Genomic DNA, 27,502 nt, shown 5'->3' on the forward strand with positions numbered 1-27,502 from the left:
ATGAGTTACATCACACAAAGGTGTTGTTATGTCCAAATTAAATCAAATCCATGCATTTATAACAGAGATTTGGCCAACTTAATGATGAAATTTCAATAATGTTACATTAAAGGCCAAGGTTAGGGGACTCCACAGAGGTTTTATGACATGATGGGTCTGGAAATATTCTTCCAAGATTTGTGTACCATTTGATGTAGGTGTTAACCAATAACTTGTGTGAAATTTTCAGTTCATTCCCTAGTTCAATTTTCTAGTATAATCATTTTTATCTTTAATATGACCCAAAATGAAAAGCATTGCAATGCTTTTCATTTAAGTCAAGCTAAGAATTGCACAAAAAGTTAATATTCTCTTCAATTTGGAGTATATTTCTTTATTATCCTTTGCAGATTTGTCTATTTTATATGCTTTACTTGATCTATATAGGAGTTTCAATTCTCATGGTTTTAAGCTTTTTGACCCCAGTGGAGCTCCTCTAAAGTTTAAAGTTATAATTGAATTGTTATACTTGGCAGTTTTATCCTAAATCTTGGTTAGTTGAAATATAAATTAAATAACAAAATTATTGTAATTTAGGAAAATTCAATGATTTCACCTTAACTGCCAAGGTCATTTTAAGGTCAATGTCATACATAAAATGCTCATACTGACATTTGTATGGTTAATATCCCCACCCCTTCACAACTTTTGTTGTGCATTAAATGTATATTAAGATACCATTTAAAAGATAAGCAAGCTTTTAGACACACACAAAAATCCAATTTCTTAAAAAGGTTAACTTATCAAAATATTTCATTATAGAATTTACTTGATTCAAAATTTGATTTTTCAGTAACTCTTTTCAAAAAGAATACTTTTTAACCATTTAAAAACTAAATTATCAAACATATAATGGACATAAACTACTTTACAATGATATAAAAGGAGAATGAGTATTATTAAATATTCTATCCCAGAACCAAGATAACTGTTAATATGATAATGCTTAAACTTTACTGTTTCAAAAAATAAGTATTTTACACAATGTGATTAAGTAAAATGAGTATTCCTTCATTATCCCAGAACCTAACTCCTAACAGAAAAGCAAATATTCAAGTACATCTTCTTGCCTTTACGCCTCATTTTTCAGCTCTGCATTGAGCTGTTTGAGTAGATTTTGCAATTCTCTCTTTCTTTTCAACTTCTGTTTGTTTTCCAAGTATTCTTCCATATGATTCCTTTTATATTCCTCCTCAACCAATAGCTCTAAGATTTCTCTATCCAATTCCGACATTTCTAAATTGTCTTCATCAGCATCATTAACCTGACCCCTTTTACCATACCGATCATAATTGCTGGACAGCTTACTCTGCCTATTTCCAAAGAGAGAATAACTTTCCTGATTTTTGTGTTCAAGAGACCTTCCATCAAATATCTTCGAAAGATCCTTAAGAAGTTCATTCGCAGATTTAACATACTTTTCAAACTCTTCCTTCTTTTCCTGGTCTGTGTTTTCTCCACCTTGACCTCTTACCTCTCCTTGCGCTCGTTTTAAGTTTGATCTTCTAGATTTAAGGAATTCCTCTTCTCTCAACTGCTCCTGTACCTTTAAATCTGGTTTCCGTGCTCTATTGTTTGCTGTCATCTTTTTGTCGAAAAAACCATATGCCCGTAAAACAAAGCTGGAAAAAGAGAACATTTCAAAACATTTTACAAAAGAAACAAGAACTGTCGGAGGACAGTAACGCTCGACTATTCGAAAATTTGTCACAAGGTTGTTTCATTGAGTATAATAATGCTTACCTTATAATATGAATACATAAAATTGTCCGAAAAGGTACAAACCCTTCAAGTTTCAATACATTCCCTTCAGTAGTTATAGAGATACAAGCTTACACACAAAAACTTAACCAAGAATTTATGAATCGAAAAAGGGGCATTATTATGCGAAAAAGTAAATCAGAGTTATGGGACTTGTGCCAATCATCTGAGATAATCACAGACAACAAGAGTGTGAAGTTTCAATCCATTCCCTTCAGTAGTTATGGAGATACCAGCTTACACGCAAAAAATTAAACAAGAATTTCTAAGTCCAAAAAGGGGCATAATTATGTAAAAAAAGCAAATCAGACTTATGGGACTTGTGCCAATCATCTTAGATAATCACAGAGAACAAGTGTGTGAAGTTTCAATCCATTCCCTTCAGTAGTTATGGAGATACCAGCTTACACGCAAAAACTTAACCAAGAATTTCTAAGTCGAAAAAGGGGCATAATTATGTAAAAAAGCAAATCAGAGTTATGGGACTTGTGCCAATCATCTTAGATAATCACAGAGAACAAGTGTGTGAAGTTTCAATCCATTCCCTTCTGTAGTTATGGAGATACCAGCTTACACGCAAAAACTTAACCAAGAATTTCTAAGTCGAAAAAGGGGCATAATTATGTACAAAAGCAAATCAGAGTTATGGGACTTGTACCAATCATCTTAGATAATCACAGAGAACAAGTGTGTGAAGTTTCAATCCATTCCCTTCAGTAGTTATGGAGATACCAGCTTACATACAAAAACTTAACCAAGAATTTCTAAGTCGAAAAAGGGGCATAATTATGTAAAAAAGCAAATCAGAGTTATGGGACTTGTGCCAATCATCTTAGATAATCACAGAAAACAAGTGTGTGAAGTTTCAATCCATTCCCTTCAGTAGTTATGGAGATACCAGCTTACATACAAAAACTTAACCAAGAATTTCTAAGTCGAAAAAGGGGCATAATTATGAAAAAAAGCAAATCAGAGTTATGGGACTTGTGCCAATCATCTTAGATAATCACAGAGAACAAGTGTGTGAAGTTTCAATCCATTTCCTTCAGTAGTTATGGAGATACCAGCTTACATACAAAAACTTAACCACAGGGACGCCGACGCCGACAAATGGGTGACTGCATTAGCTCGATTATTCTGCGAATAGTCGAGCTAAAAATCTTGTTTTGTGTCACTGTCTCACTGACAATTAATAAAATGATAAATCACTTTTTTCAATGGATCAATTTGCCTGTATCATTTTCCAGATACAATCCGTCATCTTAGGCCTTGTATTCACAAATATTCAAGGTTCAAGATCAAAATCAAATTTTCCCTTTGTCGTTTAAATTAGCATTATATGAAAAAATTAGTATTGCTTTACAAGATGCACATTAAATAGTTGATTCAAATCATGATCTTGACTCTTAAATGGATCCTATCCAGTTCACAGTTCTTTATTTCCTATTGTCATTCAGCGATTTTGCCCATATACAGGTTCAATATTTCTTTACAATCAGCAATCTTTTACATGTTTTCATTCTGATTCTCATCTTTTCTTTGTGAGCACTAGGCAAGGTGATCTTATTTTTGCCAAAAGTATTAGTGACACACTTAATCTTAAGTTACAAGCAAGTGTATAAATCCAACCTGACTTGCCTCCCATGAAATTAATCTTGAAAATTATCAAATCAAGAGGTTTTATTTAATAATTAGTCTTAGACATTAAACATATCATATGTGAAAACTATTTTACACAAAAACTGAAAAACTTCTAAAAGGATCTAGTTAACAAAAAATTTAACTACATGTAATCAAATAAGAAGATACAACTATATTACATTAGAAACAAAGTTATCAAAATATTTTTTATCTTTTTTTTTGATAAGCATCCTTAATACTGGAAGCCCAAATAAGTGGATCATCTAGAAGCATTTTTGGAGGACTGTTTAACAAATATTTCTCTGTTCTACAAGTATATAACAACTGGTTGTTTGTTGTGTGAGGTGTAAGCACCATTACACAAATCTCAGCAGAAACAACACATTTGTTATAAGTGAGAGTAGTGGACGGTTCTAACAAATATAATTCCTGGACATGAAGATAATGATATCACTTAAACACTGCATCTAGCCCTGACAAAAGTTCTCCTCACCTTTCCCAGTATATAGTGTTGCCACGGTGATCTGACACGTTACCAGGGTTATCACATACTTCAACAATCCATTTGCCAGCCGGATTCTCTCCCCAGTTGTGTACGGTCATAAACACAAAATCTATATCTTCATCACTATCATCTGGAGGCCGTCTTGTCAATAATTCTGATCTTGATTAAAAAAAATGAAAGACAATAATGCAAAGGGATACAGGTAGAAATCTCTGAAAAAATTGTTTAATATTATTATTTTTATAGGATCAGAGTATCTTGCAGCTATTCATCCTTTCAGATCCTACTTTTGTCATTTTATTGTTTTTCGAGGGAAAATGAAGGGAATTGGGCAGGTATATGTCAAAATGGCACTGTTAACATTATATGATTATTTCTACCTATATTAGTACAGAAAGATATGAGACTGTTCTATATGCATAAGTGCCTTTGTAGATGCACAGTATTTTTTTAAATTACCCTTTCGCCTGTTTTACATTCATTAATCAAAATACTTAAGAATATTGTGTGCAAATAAATAATTCATTTCTAAAAGTAAGATTAAAATTTTATAAATTTTACACAGAAAGATTGATATATACCTAGTTCCTGCAGGAGACACTATAGATATTTCAACATTACCACGACGACCAGACGACCCTTTAAATAGCAACTGAACATGTTCAAGGCTGTTAATACTATGTGATCGATCATCTTGGCAACCATCAAACATTACCTCCCTCTTCACACAACTGTCACTGGATATTTTTCTAATAAACAGAATATTATACAACATTAATTTTGTTGAAATATAGGATATACTTTTGATGATATATAGAGTATAGTCTTCATCCATTTTGATGTATAGAATATCACTTGACAGACATTACTGATAAAATATTTCATGTCAAGCGATATCAATGAAATGCAGAGTGTTGCATAAAATTTAATAATGATTTAATAATGATAAATAATCTTTTTCTTTTAACTATAATGTCAGAGGGAAGAAAGATGATTAACTTAATGACAGTTTTTAAATACTTGTAACCTTGTACAAATTTAAACTGATTGAGATAGTGCTATAAGACTGTTGATGGCTGCTCAGTATCAGTTTTATTTTATTTACAGTGAATATCCCTTTGATGAACAATGGTAACTTCCATATTTAACCTGTAGCCTGCTGACGGCCATTGAGACTACCCATGTGACCAGTGTAGACCAACATCAGCCAGCACATCTGTGACAACTGATCATTGTCTGTACTCACTACTGGTCACTCTTTGTCAGTATATAGTTTGAAATTTTCTCTAAAATCGATAAATAATTTGTCCAGATTGAAAGATAGACAGGTCCATTATGTGTAGTAAGGGTTATAGAAGGTAACTTCATAACTAAAATCAAATTAAAGTTTAAGCTATAACCTGTCAACAACTGTAGTATCAGTCTCACAAACATGATGTTCTGGTACAGTCACCCAGGTTTGAGAAATCTCCACCATTTTAGAACAGTCCATTATACCAAAGCCAAATTTACTATTTACGTGGAAACCAGCTCCGTTTAAAGTCCATGTTACATCAACTGTTGGCATACGTGCAGCACGTGCTGTAATATGCTGTACATCACGCCATGTACACAGAGGACTGAAAACAAAACAGATATAATACACTATCTTAATCATGACTTTAGAATGGTAACTTTACTGCAATTGATATGCAAAGCTATATCACACAGTCCTTAAACAGTTTTTCATCTTCTACAAAAAATCAATTCAATACCTCAAAACCAGATTAAAATTGAATAGAACATTTTTTAACTTTTCTTTTTTCATAAAAGCAAAATCAAGTATTCAAGGTAATAAATTACACAAAAGTTATTCCAACATTTCAATCACATGTATTCCAATAATAATTAACAATTATCTGCCTAAAACACCTGTACTCAAGATTAAATAAATTATAACATCAACATTTCAAGTTATTGACTTTAGAGAGATAGGAACATATTGCATACAATATAGAACATTATTACTTACCAGGCTTGAAGGAGTAGACAGTAGCAACCTGAGGCCAGTGGAGCTGCACTTGATGTCCCCTCAAAGTTCTCCACACAACCTCCATCCAGATCTGTTGTCACCTATTGCCATAACAACACAACACAATTTATGTAAATTAACCTTTTTAAAGTAACACAAATATTTTGAGAACTACAGATGAGACTGGCTAATGGTAGAGTCACTTGTCAAGTTAACAATGAACAAGAAGCAGTCAAAAAGTGCAAAATTCCCTGTCAAACAAAATTCAAGGTTATAACAAGAGCCATGTTACACCTGGTTAATCCCCAATGCTCCATGGGAAGAAGTTACCTGGAGGTTTCCTGGAGAGATTAAGCTGTATAATTATGGTCAAGCTGAGTACAATTAAGTAAATGGACGATAAATAAGACAATGAAGAGAAGGTTTATAAAATTATATAATGTTCATTATCAGTATAGGTATGATATGTTTCTATTTGACTACTGTTAAAAGGGGGAATGGAGTAAAGAAAATCTGATAAAGGGGAATAACTTTTAAAATAGGCAAGGTAGAGATATTGTTCTTACTCATTGCACTTCCTTTAAACATCCTCTGTCAGTGTATAAAGTTTGTACTTTTGTAGTTATGCTCAAAATAGGGCCAAACACACATACAGAGTATTTCATGATTTATAGTTCAGAAAAATGAAAATAACAAAATGCAATAACTAAGAAATAATGAAGTGTAGAGGGCAGCAATTTCTACTTCAGTGATTAATGTCCACCTATAAGGTTTCAAGATGATATCTCAAATAATTTTCAAGTTACTTGTTTGTTTTGGGTTTTACGTCACATCGACACAGTATAGGTCATATCGCGGCGTTCCAGCTTTACTGGTGGAGGAAGACCTCAGGTGCCCTTCCGTGCATTATTTCAGGCACGAACGGGTACCTGAGTAGAACCACCGACGTTCCGTAAGCAATTTTTAAGTTAAGCTCCAAACAAAAACAGATGGAAGTAAGACAAATAGATGGAAAGAAGACACTTTTACTATATCCCAAGCCAATGGAGAGCAAAATTATATGATAAATTGTAATAATGATATCTGTTCCACCAGTAAATTAGCTATTTGGTCCACTTGCTGAATTCCATAAATTGACTTGCCAAGCTTCCATTTTTGGAACTGTCTAATATCAAATCTAGGGATTAAGATAAAAATTTGGTAAGCAAAGCTAAGTCTGGATAAATACTGGTAGTAAAGGCAAATCACTTTTGGTTGATTGATTTATCCTTATAAGAAACAGGCCATATTTGGCCAAACAGGATTTTCAGTCTGGACTTTGATCCTTAACTGAACTTACCACTTTAATTTTTTTTGAAGCATCTAATTCTTCTTCTTGAGTAGGCTCACCTCCTGTTGGTACTGAAATCATTGTTGATGTGCATATCTCACCAAAGAATGGTTTCTGACCTTTGTCAGACAGTGACTGGACAGAGATACTCTCAATGCTGGATACATAACCATCTGCCCCACACATATCTCCATACCCACCACCATTTCCTGTTGCCCACACGTAGATATTTCCTAGGCCATTACGACCCTGAAAACATTCAGAGATTTTTGCTATGAAACCGTATACAAACTTTCATTACAGTAATATGAGCTTATCATGGATTCTTGAGAACAATACAAACTAATACACAGCTTCTTCAAGCCTTGTCCAATAAAGGTTTTATTGTCAGAAATGATTTTGATAACATTTCATGAATATCACTTCCTTATTTTATATACATTCTACTTCTTCTTCTGGAGTTTAAGATGTAATCAAGCAGTTGTAAAACATGGCTAAAAATGCCTCTTTAAATTCCTCAGAAAGAAATAAATGTTTACCTCCTTTATAAAGGGCAAACATGATTTTAACAATGTAAAAATAATGGTTTTAGGGTATCACCACTAAACTTCAAATAGTCAAGCCAAAAATACAATTGAATACTTAGAAATTGAAAGAAGACAATCTTTGACCACAGATCTCTAGATCTGATTAAAGAATAACAAATAATTTTATTATGCAATGATAGTTGTAAACAAGAGCTGTCCGTAAGACAGCGCGCTCGACTTTTTTATTGCTTGCCAATAAAAAAAGTTTTTGCAGTAAAAGGCAATACAAGAATCTCTGTATTTTTAAAGTGAACAATGGCCATGAGCATTAAGATATTTAGTGAAGAATTATTTTACTGAATTGTGTGATACCCTTGAACACTGCAGCAAAGTTTGAAATGTTTAAGTCAAAAGAGGGCTGGTAAGAAAGAAAAAAAAACTGAGTTGAGCCTTAAATAAATTTAATAGTATTAAACCCACTTTGAGAGAATAAGGTATTTTTACGTCACTCAGAACACCTTGGTAAATGACATAATAACATAATTTTTCAAGAAATCTATGCCAAGGAAGCAGTATATTTTTGTACAATCAGCATAATATATAGATTTGACTTTGTATGTGAAAGTATTATAGTTACCTTATAATACAAGTAATAGATAAATTTTATCAATTTATGGTAAAGTGAACAAGTGGATAGGAATGAATTTTTTTAGATTTTTTAAGTTTTTTAGTGCTTGCCTATAATACAAAACATTGACAGTTAAGGGCCATAATTCAAATAAAATCTTTGACAGAATTACCTTCTCCTGGACATGTTTGGGAATCATGATTGTAAACAAGTATTCCAACTTTCAAATTAATATCTCAAACAGTTCAGTCAAAAAGTGGACTGGTACTAAAAACTTAACCAAGATTCTAAGTCGATAAAAGGCCTTAATTTTTAAAACAAATCCTTGACAGAGTTACCTTCTCTTGCGTACAGATGGGGGTAATGATGTGAAATAGCATTAAAAGTTTCAAAGCAATATCTCAAAGGGTTAAGGCAATAAGTGGATTTTACCCATATTCAATGTATTTTCTAAGTCAAAAAGGGGCATAATTCTGTCAAAAACCTTGACAGAGTTATGTCCTCTTGTCTGTTGATGAAGGTCGTGATGGTAAACAAGTATGGTCAGTTTCAAAGCAATACCTCCAATGGTTTTGAAATAAAGTGAGGTGGTACAAAAAACTTAACCAAGCTCAATACACTTTCTAAGTCAAAAAAGGGCCATAATTCTGTCAAAAACCTTGACAGAGTTATGTACTCTTGTCTGTAGATGGAGGTTATGATGGTGAACAAGTATGGTAAGTTTCAAAGCCATACTTGTAATACTTCTGAAATAAAGTGGGGTGGTACGAAAAACTTAACCAAGGTGTGACGCCAACGCCGACGCCGACGCCGACGCCGGGGCGAGTAGGATAGCTCCCCTTTTCATAGAAAAGTCGAGCTAAAAAGGGTTAAATAAAAGAAGATTTAAAGGTAAAGCTACTAACTTTTGTAACACCTGTCTTCAGTGCATTAACACATGCAGGCTTTGGTCTCTCCATGGTTTTGCCGTCATCATGTGGTCCCCAGGAAGCACTGTATATACTAACATACTGGTACTCATACAACAGAGCCTTCGCCTCCATTTCATCAGTGATCATTCCATCAAGAAGACGAATACCTGAAACAATAAACTCAGTGGAATAAGAAGCATTCAAATAAAGAACTTATACATAGCAATGACACTTGATTTTTAGAAATTGTTTATCAGCAAAGTTTCCCTTTGTTTTTGTTGAAAGTTAAGTTTTTCAACTTGCCCTAATATCTCTTGAGTTCACTATGTATGCCTAAAGCTTAAGATCCAGATCCATATCCTAATTCAATACACATTTCCTTATGCATCTATTTTAAAAACTTAAGTTTATTACATGGAGTTCTGACAATTTATTAATTTTAAATCTAATCTGTTGCTAATTGCAATTCATGTTTCCATCTCTTTTGAGATAAGCACTAATTTAAATCTTTTAATGTAATATGGTAGATATTTCCACTTATATATCCAAATGTAGCAAATTTGGAATGTCACAATTATAAATTGTAGACACTTTATTTCACTAACAAGTTTCTATGAATTATCATTTATTGTTTGAATAAACAAGAATGTATTGTGTGAGCTTGACAACGTGTGGAAACCTGTCTCTAATATTGGTTGTTTGGGACCTTATTTTCTGATTTTGGATAAGCAAGTATGCTACTGAAAATTTCATAAAATTTAAAGGAGGAAAAAATGGGATAGCTTCTTCTATCCAGGAGTGCACTATGTCTGAGTTGCCTATTATTGAGGAGCACTGTATAATTAAAGACTCACCTCCAATGCTGCATTCATATGCTACCCCAGCTCCACAGTTTCCATTGTTAGCCTCCGCAGCTATTTCCCCAGCACATCTTGTACCATGACTGTCAATATTAGATAACATTGGTTATTCTTTTATTTTATTTTAACTCTGTAAACTTGAATGATTGTTAGTAAAGGTTATAATGCAATCATAAGTAAATGATTTGATATGGCCATTTAGATTTAAGGTCAAGATGTTTGACGAAAACTCTTATATAAAATATAATATAAATGTTGCCTGGCCTTAGAAATATGATAACAGAAACATTTTATAGGGAAAAAATTTTAAAAAGTCAACAATTATTTTTTTTGTTATTTGTAATTTTCTGCTTATTTCTAGATCAAAGAATTTTCAGTCTCTAAGCCTCAACTGAAAAAAAAGACAAAGAAGTAATTGAATTCCACCAATACCTGTATTATAAACTAATAACATTTTTCAGACTAAATTTCAATTAATCTGGCCCCCAGTTAATCAATATGACCTTGAATTTTGTCTCAAAATTAGTTAATGCAACCTCACAGCAATATTCACTGGTCAACCCTGCCAAATAACTGGTCAATCCAGCCCCCCCAAAATAGTTAATGCGGCCCTAATTTGTAAAATGTTACCCTGTTATTATCATATTTCATTTTAGCTTTGTTCTTCTGTCAGTGAATTAATTACATCTAATAAGTTTATAATATAGAACAGTGATAATTATATGGTTATAACATAACATAAAATAACATCTTAACTTATACAGTCATTTGCTTACATGTAAGTACCTCTATAAATTAAAATTGATAATTATTAGTTCAAAACAATCAAGTTATAAATAAAAAGTGAGATTATTTAAACATCTTAATTATTCTCTTTAAGCTATTTTATTTGTCTTCTCAGAATGAACTAAGATTGGATATTTGCATGGCAATACACATGTTTATATAATATGCCAAATAAACAATTTTTATATGATCTATAAATTATTGTCACATCAATGTCTCTTTTTATTTTTGAGTGTACAGTACATTTCTGACTTTTATTTGTTATTTAAAATTTGTTTTTTGGTTACTTTTGAGTAACTATATTTATTCTGCCTATAACAGTGTAAAAACGATTGTTATTATAACATTACATTTTTTTTTTAACTAAGTATTAACCCTTTACCTCATATAGACGTGTTTTGATGCCTTTTTCGCCCCCCCCCCCTTTTTTGAGGTCTCAAACAGTGAAAAAATGCCCTGTTTAGGCCCCAAACACTGTTTTTCATTTAAGAAATGTTGATCACTTTTTCGGTGTTGCCCCCTATCAAAAAGGTACTTCAAAGGGTTGCCAGAAGGGGGATGTGCCCCCATCTGTTTTGGGGTTTGAAGGGGGGCAGGGCAGCAGCCCTCCTCATCGCAAAGAAAATTTTTGACAAATGACAGGCTAAAAATGACCCCAGGTCAATCGTAAGGTAAAGTGTAACCAACACTGAAAAGCCTTTTACTCTATCTCAATCCATTGAGAAGTTGCAGCACTTTGAAATCAGTTTTGATGAAAAATAAAAAAATGCAGAATAGTGATTTTTGGCAATTTTGAGACATCTCCCATTGCCATGGTAACAGGAAATATAACATTGAGAATGCTGTTACAAAGGCTATGATCCAGTCAACATTTGTGCCAAGTTTCATCAGTATTGGAGCATTTTTCATAGTTTCATTGCAGTTTGAACTTGTACCTGGAGGCTTTTCAATGAAAACAGTCATTTTTCACAATATGCTCATGATTTTTTGTTTGTTTTGGGTTTTACGTCACATCGACACAGGATAGGTCATATTGCGATGTTCCAGCTTTACTGGTGGAGGAAGACCTGAGGTGCCCTTCCGTGCATTATTTCAGGCACGAACGGGCACCTGAGTAGAACCACCGACGTTCCGTAAGCTAGCTGGATTAGCTTCCTCACATGAAAGAATCCAAAGTCCCTGACGGGATTCGAACCCACAGCGGTGAGGGGCAAGTGGTTTGAAGTCAACGACCTTAACCACTCGGCCACGGACTCCCCTAATATGCTCATGAAGTAAAGGGTTAAATTAATAATTAAGTAAATGTGAAATTTAAAAAAAAGTTGTTGAACACCTTAATTCAAGCTCAAATTGAATAGAAATGTAACAATATGTCTCATAATTATTATTTAGTTGTACACATTTAAAGATGAAAACTACTTGACAGATACAAGCATTGTAGCCTCTGATCCTCTTTCCTCAGGGCCAAGGCCGCCAAGGCTCACTGAAGTGAGGTTGCTAATCTCACCCCAATAAAGTTATGCAACAGACACAAATTAGTTAAGTTAAAATATGGTCTTAATTAAGTCAGTTTGTGTAATTGAAAGTCACCAATACAAATCTCAATATATGTATTTAGATACATGACAAATTATATCAGAAAGACATAAACAAGCATTTATGTACACATTTCCAATACCATATATTGTTAAATATTGTCACCATGCTGAACAAAAAACACAAATATGCTAATCAAAAGTTATCATACATGACTGTTTATATACCTAAATGTTCATTCTAAAAATCTTAATTTGAATATCATGAATAATAATAGCTGGCCTTTCAGCAATATAATAAACACTTTTCCATACAGTAAAAGAAAATGAAAACAAATGAATCGAAAAACAACAAAAAAAATCTGATAAACAACATAAAGGTGACATAAGCAACATAAATACAGTAACAACATTATAAGCCATCAGTTTGAATGTTTGTCTGTACACCAATTTTATGCTTCATGTCAAAAATGCTCATTTCACTCAAAAGTAAATATAAAAAGTCTCCCACAATGCAACACAGACAGAAGAAATATTTATGATATATATCAAAATCCATGACACACTTAAGATTTTCGATCTGCTAGAATCCATTATTACTAAATTCTAAACAATCATAATTTATTAATTAATTCCATACTTATCATAATTTATTTTGGAAAAAGAAGGTTTTAGAATAAGGAAACACAACTTTTACATTGTGACCCCTTAATGACATCTCTTCAATAAAAATATTTACTTTTTTGCTTTATTATCTTTAACTACAGCTTAATTTCTTTAAGTATTTGGAATGCCTTATCAGTTAGGGATTGAAAAGTCATGTTACAAGAGCTGTCAGAGGAGAAAGCACACTATTGGACACAGTAGAGGAAGGCCAAACTATGAAAAAGAAAATTATAATATAAATATATTTCTGTATTGGTATCAGTTTAGTAAGCACTCAAATGTTCAACATTTTTACAACACATAAAACATGTGTCAAAATTACACCTCATTTTACATAATGTTGGTTTTACAAATTTAATTTAGAAAAATGCATTGGCCATAGTACTTTTTTTTTTTTCATTTTTATTTTGACAAATTTACCATACAGTTTTTTAGAATGAAAGTAAAGTTAATAAAGTTAATATTGTCATAGATTTTGATATACGAATCATAACATATAGGTGCAATGACCACATTCAATACCTTACCACACGCAATATTACCTTTATAACTCCAGTAGTGACTATAGCTGCAGTATACAGTAATTATATTGATTTATTTACAGAACACCAATTCTTGTATCATTAAATAGTAAAATAAACTGAACTTCATAATTATAAATGGTTGAGAATATGTTTGAAAAAAAAATCATTCATGAATATCAAAAAAAGGAGGTCAGTATATGTTGTATATTGATGTAAATATCATGGTGCCTAAGACAGGCTTTTATTTGTTGTTTATTGTATATTTTTAGTTATATAGATGTCTGACATGTTATATGGCTTACTATAAATGGTTGTAGTTATACATGGACAATATAACATATCAGGCATGTTATATGGCTTGGTATAAATGGTTGTAGTTATACATGGACAATATAACATATCAGACATGTTATATGGCTTGGTATAAATGGTTTAGTTATACATGGACAATATAACATATCAGGCATGTTATATGGCTTGGTATAAATGGTTGTAGTTATACATGGACAATATTACATACCAGACATGTTATATGGCTTGGTAAAAATGATTGTAGTTATACATGGACAATATAACATATCAGGCATGTTATATGGCTTGGTATAAATGGTTGTAGTTATACATGGACAATATAACATATCAGACATGTTATATGGCTTGGTATAAATGGTTGTAGTTATCCATGGACAATATAACATATCAGACATGTTATATGGCTTGGTATAAATGGTTGTAGTTATCCATGGACAATATATAACATATCAGACATGTTATATGGCTTGGTATAAATGGTTGTAGTTATACATGGACAATATAACATATCAGACAGACCTTTATAATGAATTTTTAATACAACAATTACTTTATATGAAGACAAACAAAAATTACTTCACAGCTATGTGCATGTATAAACATAATTAGTACTTATTTTTGCCAGGACTTTTTCCTGCTATTTCAGTAGAATCAATACCACTGCAGATTTAAATCCAGAAGAAATTTAATCCATTATGTCTGTATTTGGCTTTATATTTTGCCTATTATTTTCTACTGAGAGCTTTTACAATAATACATTGCCATATTGTGTAATCTGCTATGTACTTTCATATACATGTAGCGGTATTAATCACGGCTTGAAGAGAATTTATAAATAATTATTGCTATGATAACAAATCATATACAAATATGGACTTTTTACCTGTTGAATATGATGTGATATGTACTGAAAAATTGATATTGACCGAGGCGATAGCCAAGGTCAATATTAATTTTTCAGTACATATCACATCATATTCAACAGCTAAAAAGTACATATCTGTTTTATTATATAATTTATAAATAGCTTTTATATGGCTTATCAAATTTGCAATTGCATACGACGGAAATCATTATTTTTTAGCTTGTCTACTTTTTGGCACTTTCTTTTTATTGAGTGCATTGGCACGCTAATTCGTATTGTTCTTTTTAAGTGTTAATACGGTTTCATTGAAATTGCATTAGTGGTATAAGAGAAGTAGTCCGGACAAACTTTAAAAAATAAAAATTATTAAAGGGCCATAACTCTGACAAAAATCATTGAACCGGAAAATGCTGACATTATGCACAACTAGACTTGGTACTGATCATTCCTGTAAAGTTTGGATGAAATTGCACCAGTAGTTTATGAGGAGCCGTCCGGACAAGCTTTTGTGTATCTGGCAACACACAGAAAAAAAACATCTTTTAATCAAAGGGCAATAACTCGGCCAAAAATCATTCAACCAGAAAAAACCCGTGCAATATGCGCAAGAACTTGAGCTACAGATCAATAGTGTAAAGTTTCATTGAAATTGCATTAGTGGTATAAGAGAAGAAGTCCGGACAAACTTAAAAAATAAAAATTATTAAAGGGCCATAACTCTGACAAAAATCATTGAACCGGAAAATGCTGACAATATGCACAACTAGACTTGGTACTGATCATTCCTGTAAAGTTTGGATGAAATTGCACCAGAAGTTTATGAGGAGTAGTCCGGACAAGTTTTGTGACGGACGGACGGACGGACAGACGGACAGACAGACGACGGAGAAGTGATCCCTATATGCCGAGGTCAATATTAATTTTTCAGAATCTGTTATATTATATAATTTATAAATAGCTTTTATATGGCTTATAAAATTTGCAATTGCATACAACGGAAATCATTATTTTTTAGCTTGTCTACTTTTTGGCACTTTCTTTTTAGTGAGTGCATTGGCACGCTAATTCGTATTGTTCTTTTAAGTGTTAATACGGTAACTTAAATAGACTAATTTGACTCTTATTTACGAGTCACTCAACGTTTTTTTCTGAATAATAACAACAAACTTGGCGTAACGTGACGTCATAGTCTCGCGTCATTCGGGGGATTTCCAGAAAATCTATTTTTAGAAGAAACAAGAGCGATCAGTAATCACATGTGTCGCCTCATGATGGCCAATTTCATGTTGTGACAGACGGACAGACAGATGGACAGTGCTCAACTAGATTTGATACTGATCATTCCTGTAAAGTTTGGATGAAATTGCACCAGAAGTTTATGAGGAATAGTCCGGACAAGCTTTTGTGTGTCTGGCAACACACAGAAAAAACACCTTTTTATCAAAGGGCGATAACTCGGCTAAAGATCATTCAACCGGAAAACCCGTGCAATATGCGCAAGGACTTGAGCTACAGATAAATCCTGTAAAGTTTCATTGAAATTGCATTAGTGGTATAAGAGAAGTAGTCCGGACAAACTTTAAAAATAAAAATTATTAAAGGGCCATAACTCTGACAAAAATCATTGAACCGGAAAATGCTGACAATATGCACAACTAGACTTGGTACTGATCATTCCTGTAAAGTTTGGATGAAATTGCACCAGTAGTTTATGAGGAGTAGTCCGGACAAGTTTTGTGACAGACGGACGAACGGACAGACAGACGGACAGACAGACGATGGAGAAGTGATCCCTATATGTCGCCACTACTCCGTAGAGGCGACATAAAAACGGTGAACATACTCTGAAAATCTATTTTTAGGAAAAAAAACAGTGGAATTTACTGATATTGACCTGTTATTTTTTACAAAAAATTGCTTGTTAGCCAATCAGGGAAAGGCATTTCGAATCTATTTATACATTATAATAATAATAGTGGTTATCTGTTAAATTTGAAAGAACTGTCAAATAAATATGATATCAATCATTTTCTTCAAACCATGGACATAGAGCTGCAGAAATAAAACACATCAATGCAAGGTTCACATTGTAGAAGAAATAGGGAATGCAGGAATGTAAGACTACCTTGTTTTTACAAAAAATTGAAAAATATTAAGTTAGCAGAAATAAGCACTTATAAGTTTGATTCTATAAACCTCGCAATTATTTAACAAACATCAATGTCAAATTTTTGAAAGTAGTATCATCAATATAATATACATGTATATCATGGTACCTCAAAGTTTGAATATCTATGTTTACACATAATAATGTGTACCCAGTATATTCCAAGGTCTGAATTTCTTTAAATTTTGTCAGAAATATTTACAATTTGATAATTTCAAATTGTGTTACCTCCCTTATCTCAAATTAAAAGTTAACAAAAACCCATACAAAAACAAGTACAAGTACCTATTTCCACGTCTGGATTTATCTGGTGCAGGATCATTATTTTTATCATGTTTGTCATTAAAATCAGCACTTGCCCTCTCATCCTGAAACAGGAGAAATATGATAAAATACAAATGAAATTTTAATAAATGTAAAAGTACTTTTATCAGATAAGGACATATGGTTATAGTAATGTAAAGTCACAGTATTATTTCAATCTCTTCCAGGACTTTACAGCTGTTAATACTAGACTTGTTATTTAGACTAATGACTATAGGTGCTTTAACAATATGAATTTTTTTGTTTGTTTGGCTTATATGTCACACCTACACAGTATAATTCATATGGTGACTGAGCTTTTACCTTTGTGAATTATTTCTGGCAAAAATGGGCACCTGAGTAGAACCATAGAAGTTCCATAACTATCTGGATAGTTTTCTTATTAGAAAGAATTCAAAGACACTGGCATGAATTGAAATGATCTTCATTCACAGTGTCCAATAATTAAATTAATCTTTGTAAATAATTTAAAATAACAAAATGAACGATGAAAAGTGTCACCAAAGGTGATAGGTTGGTGTCACAGAACATTGATATACACAAAATATCAGAGTCATAATCTTAACTTCTATTAACTAACAGAGGAGATTTGTGTACAATTATCATTATTATACATGTAAACGTTGTTTAAAAAAAGATCTTCTCACATAGTTTCTACGTATATCAGGATGATTGTGATCTATCCCATCATCTAATATTGTAACAACTACCCCACGACCAGTGAAACCACTATTCCATGCTGGTATAACATTTATATCCATTCCCTCAGCACCTCCTGTTTGACCTGTATTGTCCTGCAAATGAATATAAAACATATCATCTCAAGAAATCTACTCAAAATTGTCTCAAATTAATATAAATTAATGTATGTCCAGAAAAATTAAACTGGTGTCTTGATGAGCATAACTCTATAATGGTCATGACAATAGTGAATTTCCTTCTCATGTATGAATCAATGCAGTCTGGCCAGACACTGACTGACATTGACTGTATGCTGAAATCTAGCTTTTAGATATCATAACACCTCATTACAACAACAGACACATTAAAGAAAAATAAAGAAAGAATAAAACTTGTGTACTTCATGAAAAACAATTCTATTGTTTTTAGGCAATGCAACTGTTGTCATAGACAAACATCATGCTTAAAATATTTCACCTTTTTGTCTATAAAAGAAAAAATTATTTCATATTCATTAGATATTTGTAATATTGCCTAATTTTGATAAATTTCCATTATTATCGTGAATCATTTCATTTAAAAGTCTTGCTTAAATCAAAGTGAAAAGATTTACTTACCAAATACCACTGATCACTAAAGTATTGGTCATTAAACATCAATGAATTGCCATCTCTTGTATCAAATTTGTCACGAATACGGTAATACTGACTGTTGTCCTTGATGTCCTCGATGGGAAACTCCAGTTGCTTGTCATGCAGAATGTGTGATCGTTTTACCCTCTTAAGTGTAACTTGCTGTTCTGCAAACTTTACCTGTGTAGTAAAAAAATTAATACATAAAATCACTCTCATTCATGTCATCTTTATTTTTTATTTATTTTACCCTTCAAGAGCAATAAAATTAGACATGTGTCCATTAAACACACATACCCACAAATATATATATATATACATATATATATATATATTGTCACAAAAATCACAACAACATTAATAATGAGTAATTTTGCATCACATATGCTGATCCATATTCTATGTATATTATATTGTTCATATGCTGTACTCATGTTATATCATAATATATATATACTGTATATGTTTTAACTGAAACATGCTGCAATGTTTCATTCAAAATAACTTATTTCTAGCCTTTGTGGGTGCAGAGGAGAAGATTCTTTTAAGTTTAACTATAAACATATATTAAATGAATCTTAGGCTGGTCAAAATTTGCACTGCCTAGGGTCATTAGTTTTCCTTTTTTGTACAATGCATAATTATAGTAAAAACTGAACCGACAAAGGCTATGGCCGAGATATTTGGCATCACGCATGCAGATGTTATGAACCGGTCACAAACTACAATGAACATACTTTTACACACAGTCACACACATCTACAAGGGTAACACTAAATGTTCCCACACTGATGGAGCCATAATAGAAATAAAATGGTATGCATAATTGTCTTCATTTGGTCCTCTATCCAGATTCAAAATATCATCAACTAAGCTTTTGTACTTTTTGAGTTATGGCTGAATCCATATTTCTTTGGTTGACCTATAACCCATTCTATTGAAACTGTTTTGGGGGGATAATAGGACATACCCTTGAATCTTGAGTCAATCTTGAAACATAATCAACAGCACTTCTTTTTGATCTTCCACTAACTTCTGCATGTTCCAGGAGATACATATCTAGCTCTGGTATCTGGAAAAAAACACAGTTTGTTTATATTCAAATCAGGTTACAGATTAAAAAGAGTTGTAGGTAATTTAACAGATTTAGCCCTAAATTGTGTACACTGTACATATTTTTTAATTAGAATGTAAAATTCAAAAGAGGAAACCCTTGAGGTCACCTAACTTGACATAAATTGGGCTCAGTTTGATTGCGTTTTCATGGATGGAAGTGGTAAATGCACATTACAGTTTACTCCTTAGACACCGGTCATTAAGATAAGGAGAAGACTATATCTCCTTTAAACATAAGTTTATTTTTGAACAATTTTTGTCTTTGTTGTTTTTTTAAATATTTTCAAAAGTTTAACACATTTTTAAACTTAGGTTAAACAATTTTTGTCTTTGTTGTTTCTTTAAATATTTTCAAAAGTTTAACACATTTTTAAACTTAGGTTAAACAATTTTTGTCTTTGTTGTTTTTTTAAATATTTTCAAAAGTTTAACACATTTTTAAACTTAGGTTTCTTCTAAAGATTTTTTTTCAGGATTAAATACATTTTGAGGTAAACCTAACTTCTTTACTACTGTTATGCCTCATATTTGCATGTAAATTCTTTTCAGGGAATTTTCAAGTATTTGTATTTACAAATATTACACTACAAATATTGTTTATTGAATTTTTTGAAAGGAAATGTTTTTTTTTTCATGACTTTTTTTTCTTCCAAACTTTTCATATAAGAAACACATACTTGGGATTAAAATATAGGTGTTATAACAGATTGCCATTGAAATAAAGCTTTAAAATACTCTAGCTGTCAAAACCTACTTACTTACAACTACATATCCTGGAAGTCTATTGTTAATTTTTTCAATGTTTGTTTACTAATCAGCTGTTAATCAGACCTCAAGCTAAAACCATTTTAGCTGTTGGTTTAACCAAAATCTTTTAATTAATTTTTCACAGTTTCAAATAGAAAACTGATTAAGTAATTTCCTAGAGTAGGTTCTCTTTTTCAATGCAATCTGTCACCTTAGAAGTCTGTGGCTAATAAAAGCCAAGGAACCCCTTTTTAGGTTCAGATGACTTCTTACTTTAATAAACTATGTTCAACTGTTAAATAGTGTTTATTGGATAATTCCAGGTATGTGACTTTCTACATTTATTATAAAAAAAATATTGTTTTAAAAAATAGTTATGTTATGTTCATATCTATGTACTGTACATGTAAATATGTATGTTATTTCATGTTCTTTATTAAGTTCACGTTGTTTTAATATTATATAAATATTATACTTTGTTGTCATAAATAATTGTATTTCCAATTTTCATTATCAAATACTTTATAACTGTACTTACCCTTTAAGCATTTAGTCATTTTTTAAAGACGTCAGTAATTTTCATTCTACAATACTGATTTTTCATAAAAAAGGCATTTGTAAAAAACTTATGAAATAAAGAAGAATTCTTATCAAATTAAAAAAAATATATATAGTAATCTGAGTAAACTACTAGATTTTTAGAAGTTTTACATTTTTGTCATTATTTTTCAATGGTTTTTTTTGTGAAGTAAATTTTTGTACATATTAATTAATTATTTGGCATCCTTTCACACAGAAAGCGAGTAATATACTTTTGACTTTACCATAAATTTAAGCTAATTTTCCCCATTTTATAAAAAATATGTTTATTTGACTAGATATGTTATATTAATGTAATCAGATGACTTCTTACTTTAATAAATATGTTCAATTGTAAAAAAGTGTTTATTGGATAATTCCAGAATAAAACCAGCTAATTTACAGTAATACTACTGCCTCAAGCTCACAGTGTTGCGCTTCCTCCTCGTTCAGATAATTTTACAACACAAACATTTTCGGCTGTACGTATAGATAGAAAACAATTCGGCATTACACTACACCTAGGCTTAAAACACTGTACCTAGGGGTGTAAGCCCCATTTTAATTGTGGTTTGAGTATATTCAGAATGATTAACATCTTAAAGCACTGATTCTGTTGTTAGTTTGTGGAAAGTTTCTACCACAATCTAATCATTTTGGTGCTAAAGTTATAAACCTTGACATACATAATCTCCGTACAGCCATCAACCCATATTTTAAGTGTCATAAAAATATTTTCAGCACTTTTTACGTTATCATGAGATCCAGTTTTTGTGTTACATTTGCCATATATCATAATACTATATGTTGCCATAGCAACCAAATTTTCCAACATAAGAAGAAAAGAAAAAGATGTTTATTATCTCCAGACTGCCATCTTCCCATATTGCAAGTTTCATAAAATTATTTTCAGTACTTTCTGTGTTATCACGGAATCCATTTTTGTGGACGGACAGACGAACAGAGGGTTTACCAAAAGAAGTTCCTATTACACATTAGGGCTAAATATCCACAAAAAATACCAAAAATGTGTCATAATATACAAAAATAGCTATTTGTTAAGCAATAATAGGCACTTCATTGCTTGACCATTGCTGTAACAGAAAAATAATCATATTTTCCCTGTGGTGCAGTTTTCTCTTTTTGTCATTAGTATGACAACTTGCCAGAAACCTAAGTTCATCCATGTCAGCATAGGCATTTAAAAGCCTTAAAGGCTTGCTTTTTCAGAACTTCTGACAATAGAAAATAAGGGGCCATTCATTTTTTTTATCTTCTTCTGTTTAATAAAGGGCCATTGGTTCTTTATATTCTATTGTTAAGAAATCAACTCTTTGTTCTTTTTGCAGTTAGATGTCCCCCTATTTATGGACAAACGACCATGTATATGCATATGGGTATAAAAAAATGTTCATCCATAGAACAGTATAAAAGCACAATACATTAGAACTTGAAATGAATATCAACAGCTTTCAAATAGCTTAAATAACTCATACCACAATGAATACCTAAATGGAGTTGTCCATCTTTCAATCTGGAAAAACTATTCTTTTCATATATGTACTGACTAAATACCATGATAATGGATATCCTGGCTGATTTTGGTCTGCACTGAGCCTGTCTAAAGGTTAATTTTAAAGAATTATAAGAGAGTTATAGGATACAAGTCATGTGAAAATCAATATTGCCATAAAAATCTAATTATAATAACAACACTTTACTAATGTGTTCATAAATTGACATAGTGAATGTTTATACAACAGATCTTATAAAAGGCCTAATAAACACAAAACATTGTTAACACTGTAAAGGTTATAAAAATGGCAACTTTCCAACTTCACTGGTTTTCTGTAATAAATCCGTAATTTAATTAAAATAGAAATTATTTCAATGTAAGTTAGTTTAAGAACATTAAATGAGTACATTTGAACACTAAATATGTAATGTTTTTTTAAAAAATATGAAGATGGCAACATCTTTATTGATTCATCTGACTAGATTGGTACTCAGAGGTGCAAAATATAAAATTGATTGTGTTGGGCCTGTTTTAAAGGACAGCATAAGGTGGAAAAAATGCTGTCAGATCAGGTAAACAAAGCATCAAGACAAACAAGTGAACTGGTAAACACAATACAGGTAAACATAGCAGCAAGAAAAACAAGTGAACCAGTAAACACAATACAGGTAAACATAGCATCCAGACAAACAAGTGTGCCAGTAAACACAATACAGGTAAACATAGCATCAAGACAAACAAGTGAACTTGTAAACACAATACAGGTAAACATAGCAGCAAGACAAACAAGTGTAGCTGTAAACATGAAACAAGTAAATTTAAATTCAGTTTAAAGTGTTTGTGGGTAAAGAATTATTCAGCCGTATGATATGGTAGATGCTATCATCATATTATTATAAAACATCAAAATGTCAGGTTAAAAAAATTAAACCAAACAGGATATACAATGTCTCTGTTTATTTTACAGTGTTATAAAATCATATTGGTTGGAAATATTGATCTGATGCATTTGATGGTAATTATAGGATTCCACAGTAAATCATATGAATTTTAATGTATGGAACAATTGGGGGGGGGGGGGCCACCAATCAACACGCTGAACACCTGTGATACCACTTGACCAATGAGGCCATAATCATAGATTACAGTATTGAGGACTTTACAAATCATTAAAAACCAATTCCTTAACCATGATAAATTTGAAAACTAGCCAAATAGATAACTAACAGTAAACTTCCAGAAAATTTATCTGTCTATGTCTGGTCAAGTGTAATGTTAACAAGATTTGTTCATTGTAAAGCACAATGCCTTCACCTCAAATATGTTAATAAGTAAACAAGTTTTATGATGAAATGATTGTTATACAATGTATATATCTTAGCTAGAACTCTGGGAGTCGGATGTGTCGCCTTGTGAACAGTATAGTTGTCACTTAAGCATTTTCTTCTTAAATGTAGGTTATTTATAAACACTGCTAAAGGGCAATAACTTTAAAAAATAAGAAGTGCAGAGTACCAGTTCTTGTACACTGCACTTCTTGTTAATGAGATCTATCATCCTATGAAGATAATCAAGTCCATAGCTTTTATACTTTCGGAGAAATGGCCTGGACAAAAATAAAGTATGAAAATTAACAAAGGGCAATAACTCAAAAAATAAGAAATGCAGAGTACTGGTCCTTGTGCACTGCACTTTTTCTTAATGAGATCTATCATCCTATGAAGTTTCATGTCCATAGCTTTTATACTTTAGGGGAAATGGCCTGGACAAAAATAAAATATGAAAATTAACAAAGGGCAATAACTCAAAAAATAAGAAATGCAGAGTACCAGTTCTTTTGCACTGCACTTCTTCTTAATGACATATATCATCCTATGAAGTTTCATGTCCATAGCTTTTATACATTTGGAGAAATGGCCTGGACAAAAATAAAGTATGAAACTTAACAAAGGGCAATAACTCAAAAAATAAGACATGCAGAGTACCAGTTCTTGTGCATTGCACTTCTTCTTAATTATTGAAAAAATATCCAAGTTCAAGAGGGGAATAATTCTGGAAATATTCCTTAAGATGAGATATGAATCTTGTCATACTTGATGCAGATGATCAGATAAGGAACATATATTTGAAGTAGATATCTTAAGAAATAAAGAAGTTATAGTAAAAACATAACATTTTATTAAGGAAAATTTAAAGTTCAAGGGGAGATTATTCTGAAAATATTTCTGTGAAGATAGATGGAATGTAAAAACTTACTGCCTCCCCAATCCCTAGCACTAGCAGCACAGGGGTTACAATTGAATAGTGCATTAATAATGTGGCTCTATTTGTCTCACTTCATTTTTTACACAAAATAACAAGCTAACATCCTGAAGCCAGGAGTGATGTTTGGTAAATAACATAATTTTAAGACCCTGCTTGTTTTTTAAGACTGATACTTCTCATTCTGTAATACTGACACATTTTTGTCAAGTCATCAATGTATACTCTGTTCCTATGATAAAACGGGTTCTATGACATCACAGTATTTACAGTTTCTTCCACTGCGAGTAAAAGAAACACATGCAGATGCTACTATCTTTAAAACTATCACACTAAATCACATAACATCTGCCTTAGTGAATAATGAAAATATTTGTGGTAAGAAAACTATTTTATGAAATCTTCATATTTGACTACTATTTCCCTTAATTGTTTTTATGTTAAAATTCGATATATTGACTTATCACACACCCATGCCGATTTTGCAACTCTGTAAAAATGGTATTGCACGACCTTGCATATATTTTGATGTGACGTCATTAGCGTTATACAAACATAGTGTAAAGACGCACTAAATGTTAGCATTATACTATAGGCGCGTCAATGATAAATGACTTTTTTACACTTTAAACGGTCTATTTTTGTTTGTTGTTTTTTTTTGGGGGGGGGGGGGGTGAAAAATTGAAAATTAAATTTGTGCAAGTTCATTACTTAATTTATTGAACTTGTTGAATAAAATAGTACATGTATTATGCTTGCTAGAGGCTCAAATAATATAATTTTATTCAACTGGTGCAAAAAATTCAGTATTGAACTTACACTCATTCAATATCCTCTATATATCGGCTGTTCATATAGTTTGAAAAAAGTTAACTGTTGGAAATTTGTATCTTTCCTTACTTGCATTTTAGGGGATAACCATAATACCATAGTAACCTCTTCTGAAATCATCCAAACTGGCAGACAATGATAATAGTTTAACCCTGAACATGCTGAATATGTTAAATGGACTTGTCCAACTTCCATTTTTGGACTGTCCATTATCAATTTTAGGGATATCAATTTGAATATTTAAAATTTGTCAGCCAACAGTATAGAGCCTGGTCAGACTGCACAGATGTGCAGGCTGGCCTGGCTCTATACTGGTGGCAAAGACTTTCGGGTCCAGCACTTAAAGGGTTAAAAATGACATTTTTAATTGGATCTTCTGAAATAAGTTTGTGACAACCTGTTTTGCCTTTTGGAAAAAGTACACTTACCAAATATTCACTTATCAAATAGAAGAAAAATCTCATTTGTGTATGATATTTCTCTAAAAATTGATATTTTATATACGTACCATGATATCATAGAACCCCTGGCTAGAAAATAAAAATACTACACAGAATTCAATCATTTATACCTTACCTTTTCAACAAGTTCAAATCCATTATCACGTGCTACATTTTGTGCAGTTTCCCAGCTGTCAGTTTGCACGAGAAATCTGTTTAAATAGTTTCCAGGCATCTGCTTATCATATTCATCGTCATTATAGGGCAGTTCTTTACTAACAGATTGACACATGCACAATGCCAACACCCATAGCTCCTTCCACATTATGTACCTGAACAATCAAGGAATACAAATTTCTTATGGATATAGACTAAATCTGATGTAATCATGTGACAAAAACAGTGAGGTTCTACATTTAATTCAGAGCTATAATTATTAAATAATTGGGAATTTTTAGAAATTGGGAAATACTGACTAAATAACTTGCTGTAATGGTTGAAACTGAAATCAACATATATAGAGTTGGAATTGCAGGCTGTCCAGATTCAACGGCTATAATCACTTTCAGCAGAGGAATGGTTAAGAAAATGTATAACAACTGATCAATCTGTATATAGAACCTCCATCAATCAGGCCATGGAAGTGCAGGCCTAGCTCTATACTGATGGCAAAGGCTTATCACTTTGAATTGCATCAATACTAAACAAAGTTTAATGGAAATATCTTTATTATTTTTCTAGAGGTATGAGTTTTTACGTCATAATGCCTGATCAGGCATTTTCACCAGCCTGCTAAAGGCAAAAAAAATTGAGCAAATCAAGTCACCTTGATTCAACACATTTGAGGTGTGTATTCTAAAATGTCCTCTACTTAAATTTCATGGAGAGGACAAATCGATGGCTCAGCGCAATACTGGTCTAAGTGACATTTTTACCAAAAATCACCTTTTTACATATTTTGATAATGTAAGGTCAAATACACATTCTGTGAAAATTTTAGGGTAATTTATGCTTTTTTTGCCTTTTTTATTTACATTTAAAATAAAAGTCTATCTCAGGTAGTTCAATTTTGTCAGTGCAGTATAGGTCTAACTTGAGTTGGTCTCTTATTGCGATGTCTAATATATCAATTTTCCTCAAAATGCTTGAGTTAGACCTTGAATGTTTCATTTCCAGGTAGAGAATTATATGCATATCCCATTGAAATGAGTTATTAAAGAATTTTGAGAATTCATTGAAAAACACTAGAAAATTTATTTGCCTTTGTATAAAATCGCAAAATATTAGCCAATTGCATATCATGTAC

At 31.9% G+C, this 27,502-nt stretch overlaps 1 protein-coding gene across 1 annotated transcript; it reads right to left on the reverse strand.

Annotated features, from left to right (window-relative positions):
* Positions 1–948: 948 nt before the first annotated feature.
* LOC132758737 (PC3-like endoprotease variant B) lies at positions 949–26,528 on the reverse strand (the record flags this gene model as incomplete). Its single annotated transcript, XM_060750437.1, is given in 13 exon segments — positions 949–1,661; positions 3,935–4,105; positions 4,528–4,695; positions 5,347–5,565; positions 5,958–6,058; positions 7,297–7,536; positions 9,348–9,520; positions 10,208–10,296; positions 17,354–17,436; positions 18,040–18,186; positions 18,691–18,885; positions 19,676–19,777; positions 26,333–26,528. Coding segments are annotated over 13 exon segments (2,427 nt in total). The 3' UTR covers positions 949–1,111.
* Positions 26,529–27,502: the final 974 nt, after the last annotated feature.

The sequence above is a fragment of the Ruditapes philippinarum genome, unplaced genomic scaffold (assembly GCF_026571515.1).
Source record: "Ruditapes philippinarum isolate M1 unplaced genomic scaffold, ASM2657151v2 ctg4795_1_1_1_1, whole genome shotgun sequence".
Taxonomy (NCBI): domain Eukaryota; kingdom Metazoa; phylum Mollusca; class Bivalvia; order Venerida; family Veneridae; genus Ruditapes; species Ruditapes philippinarum.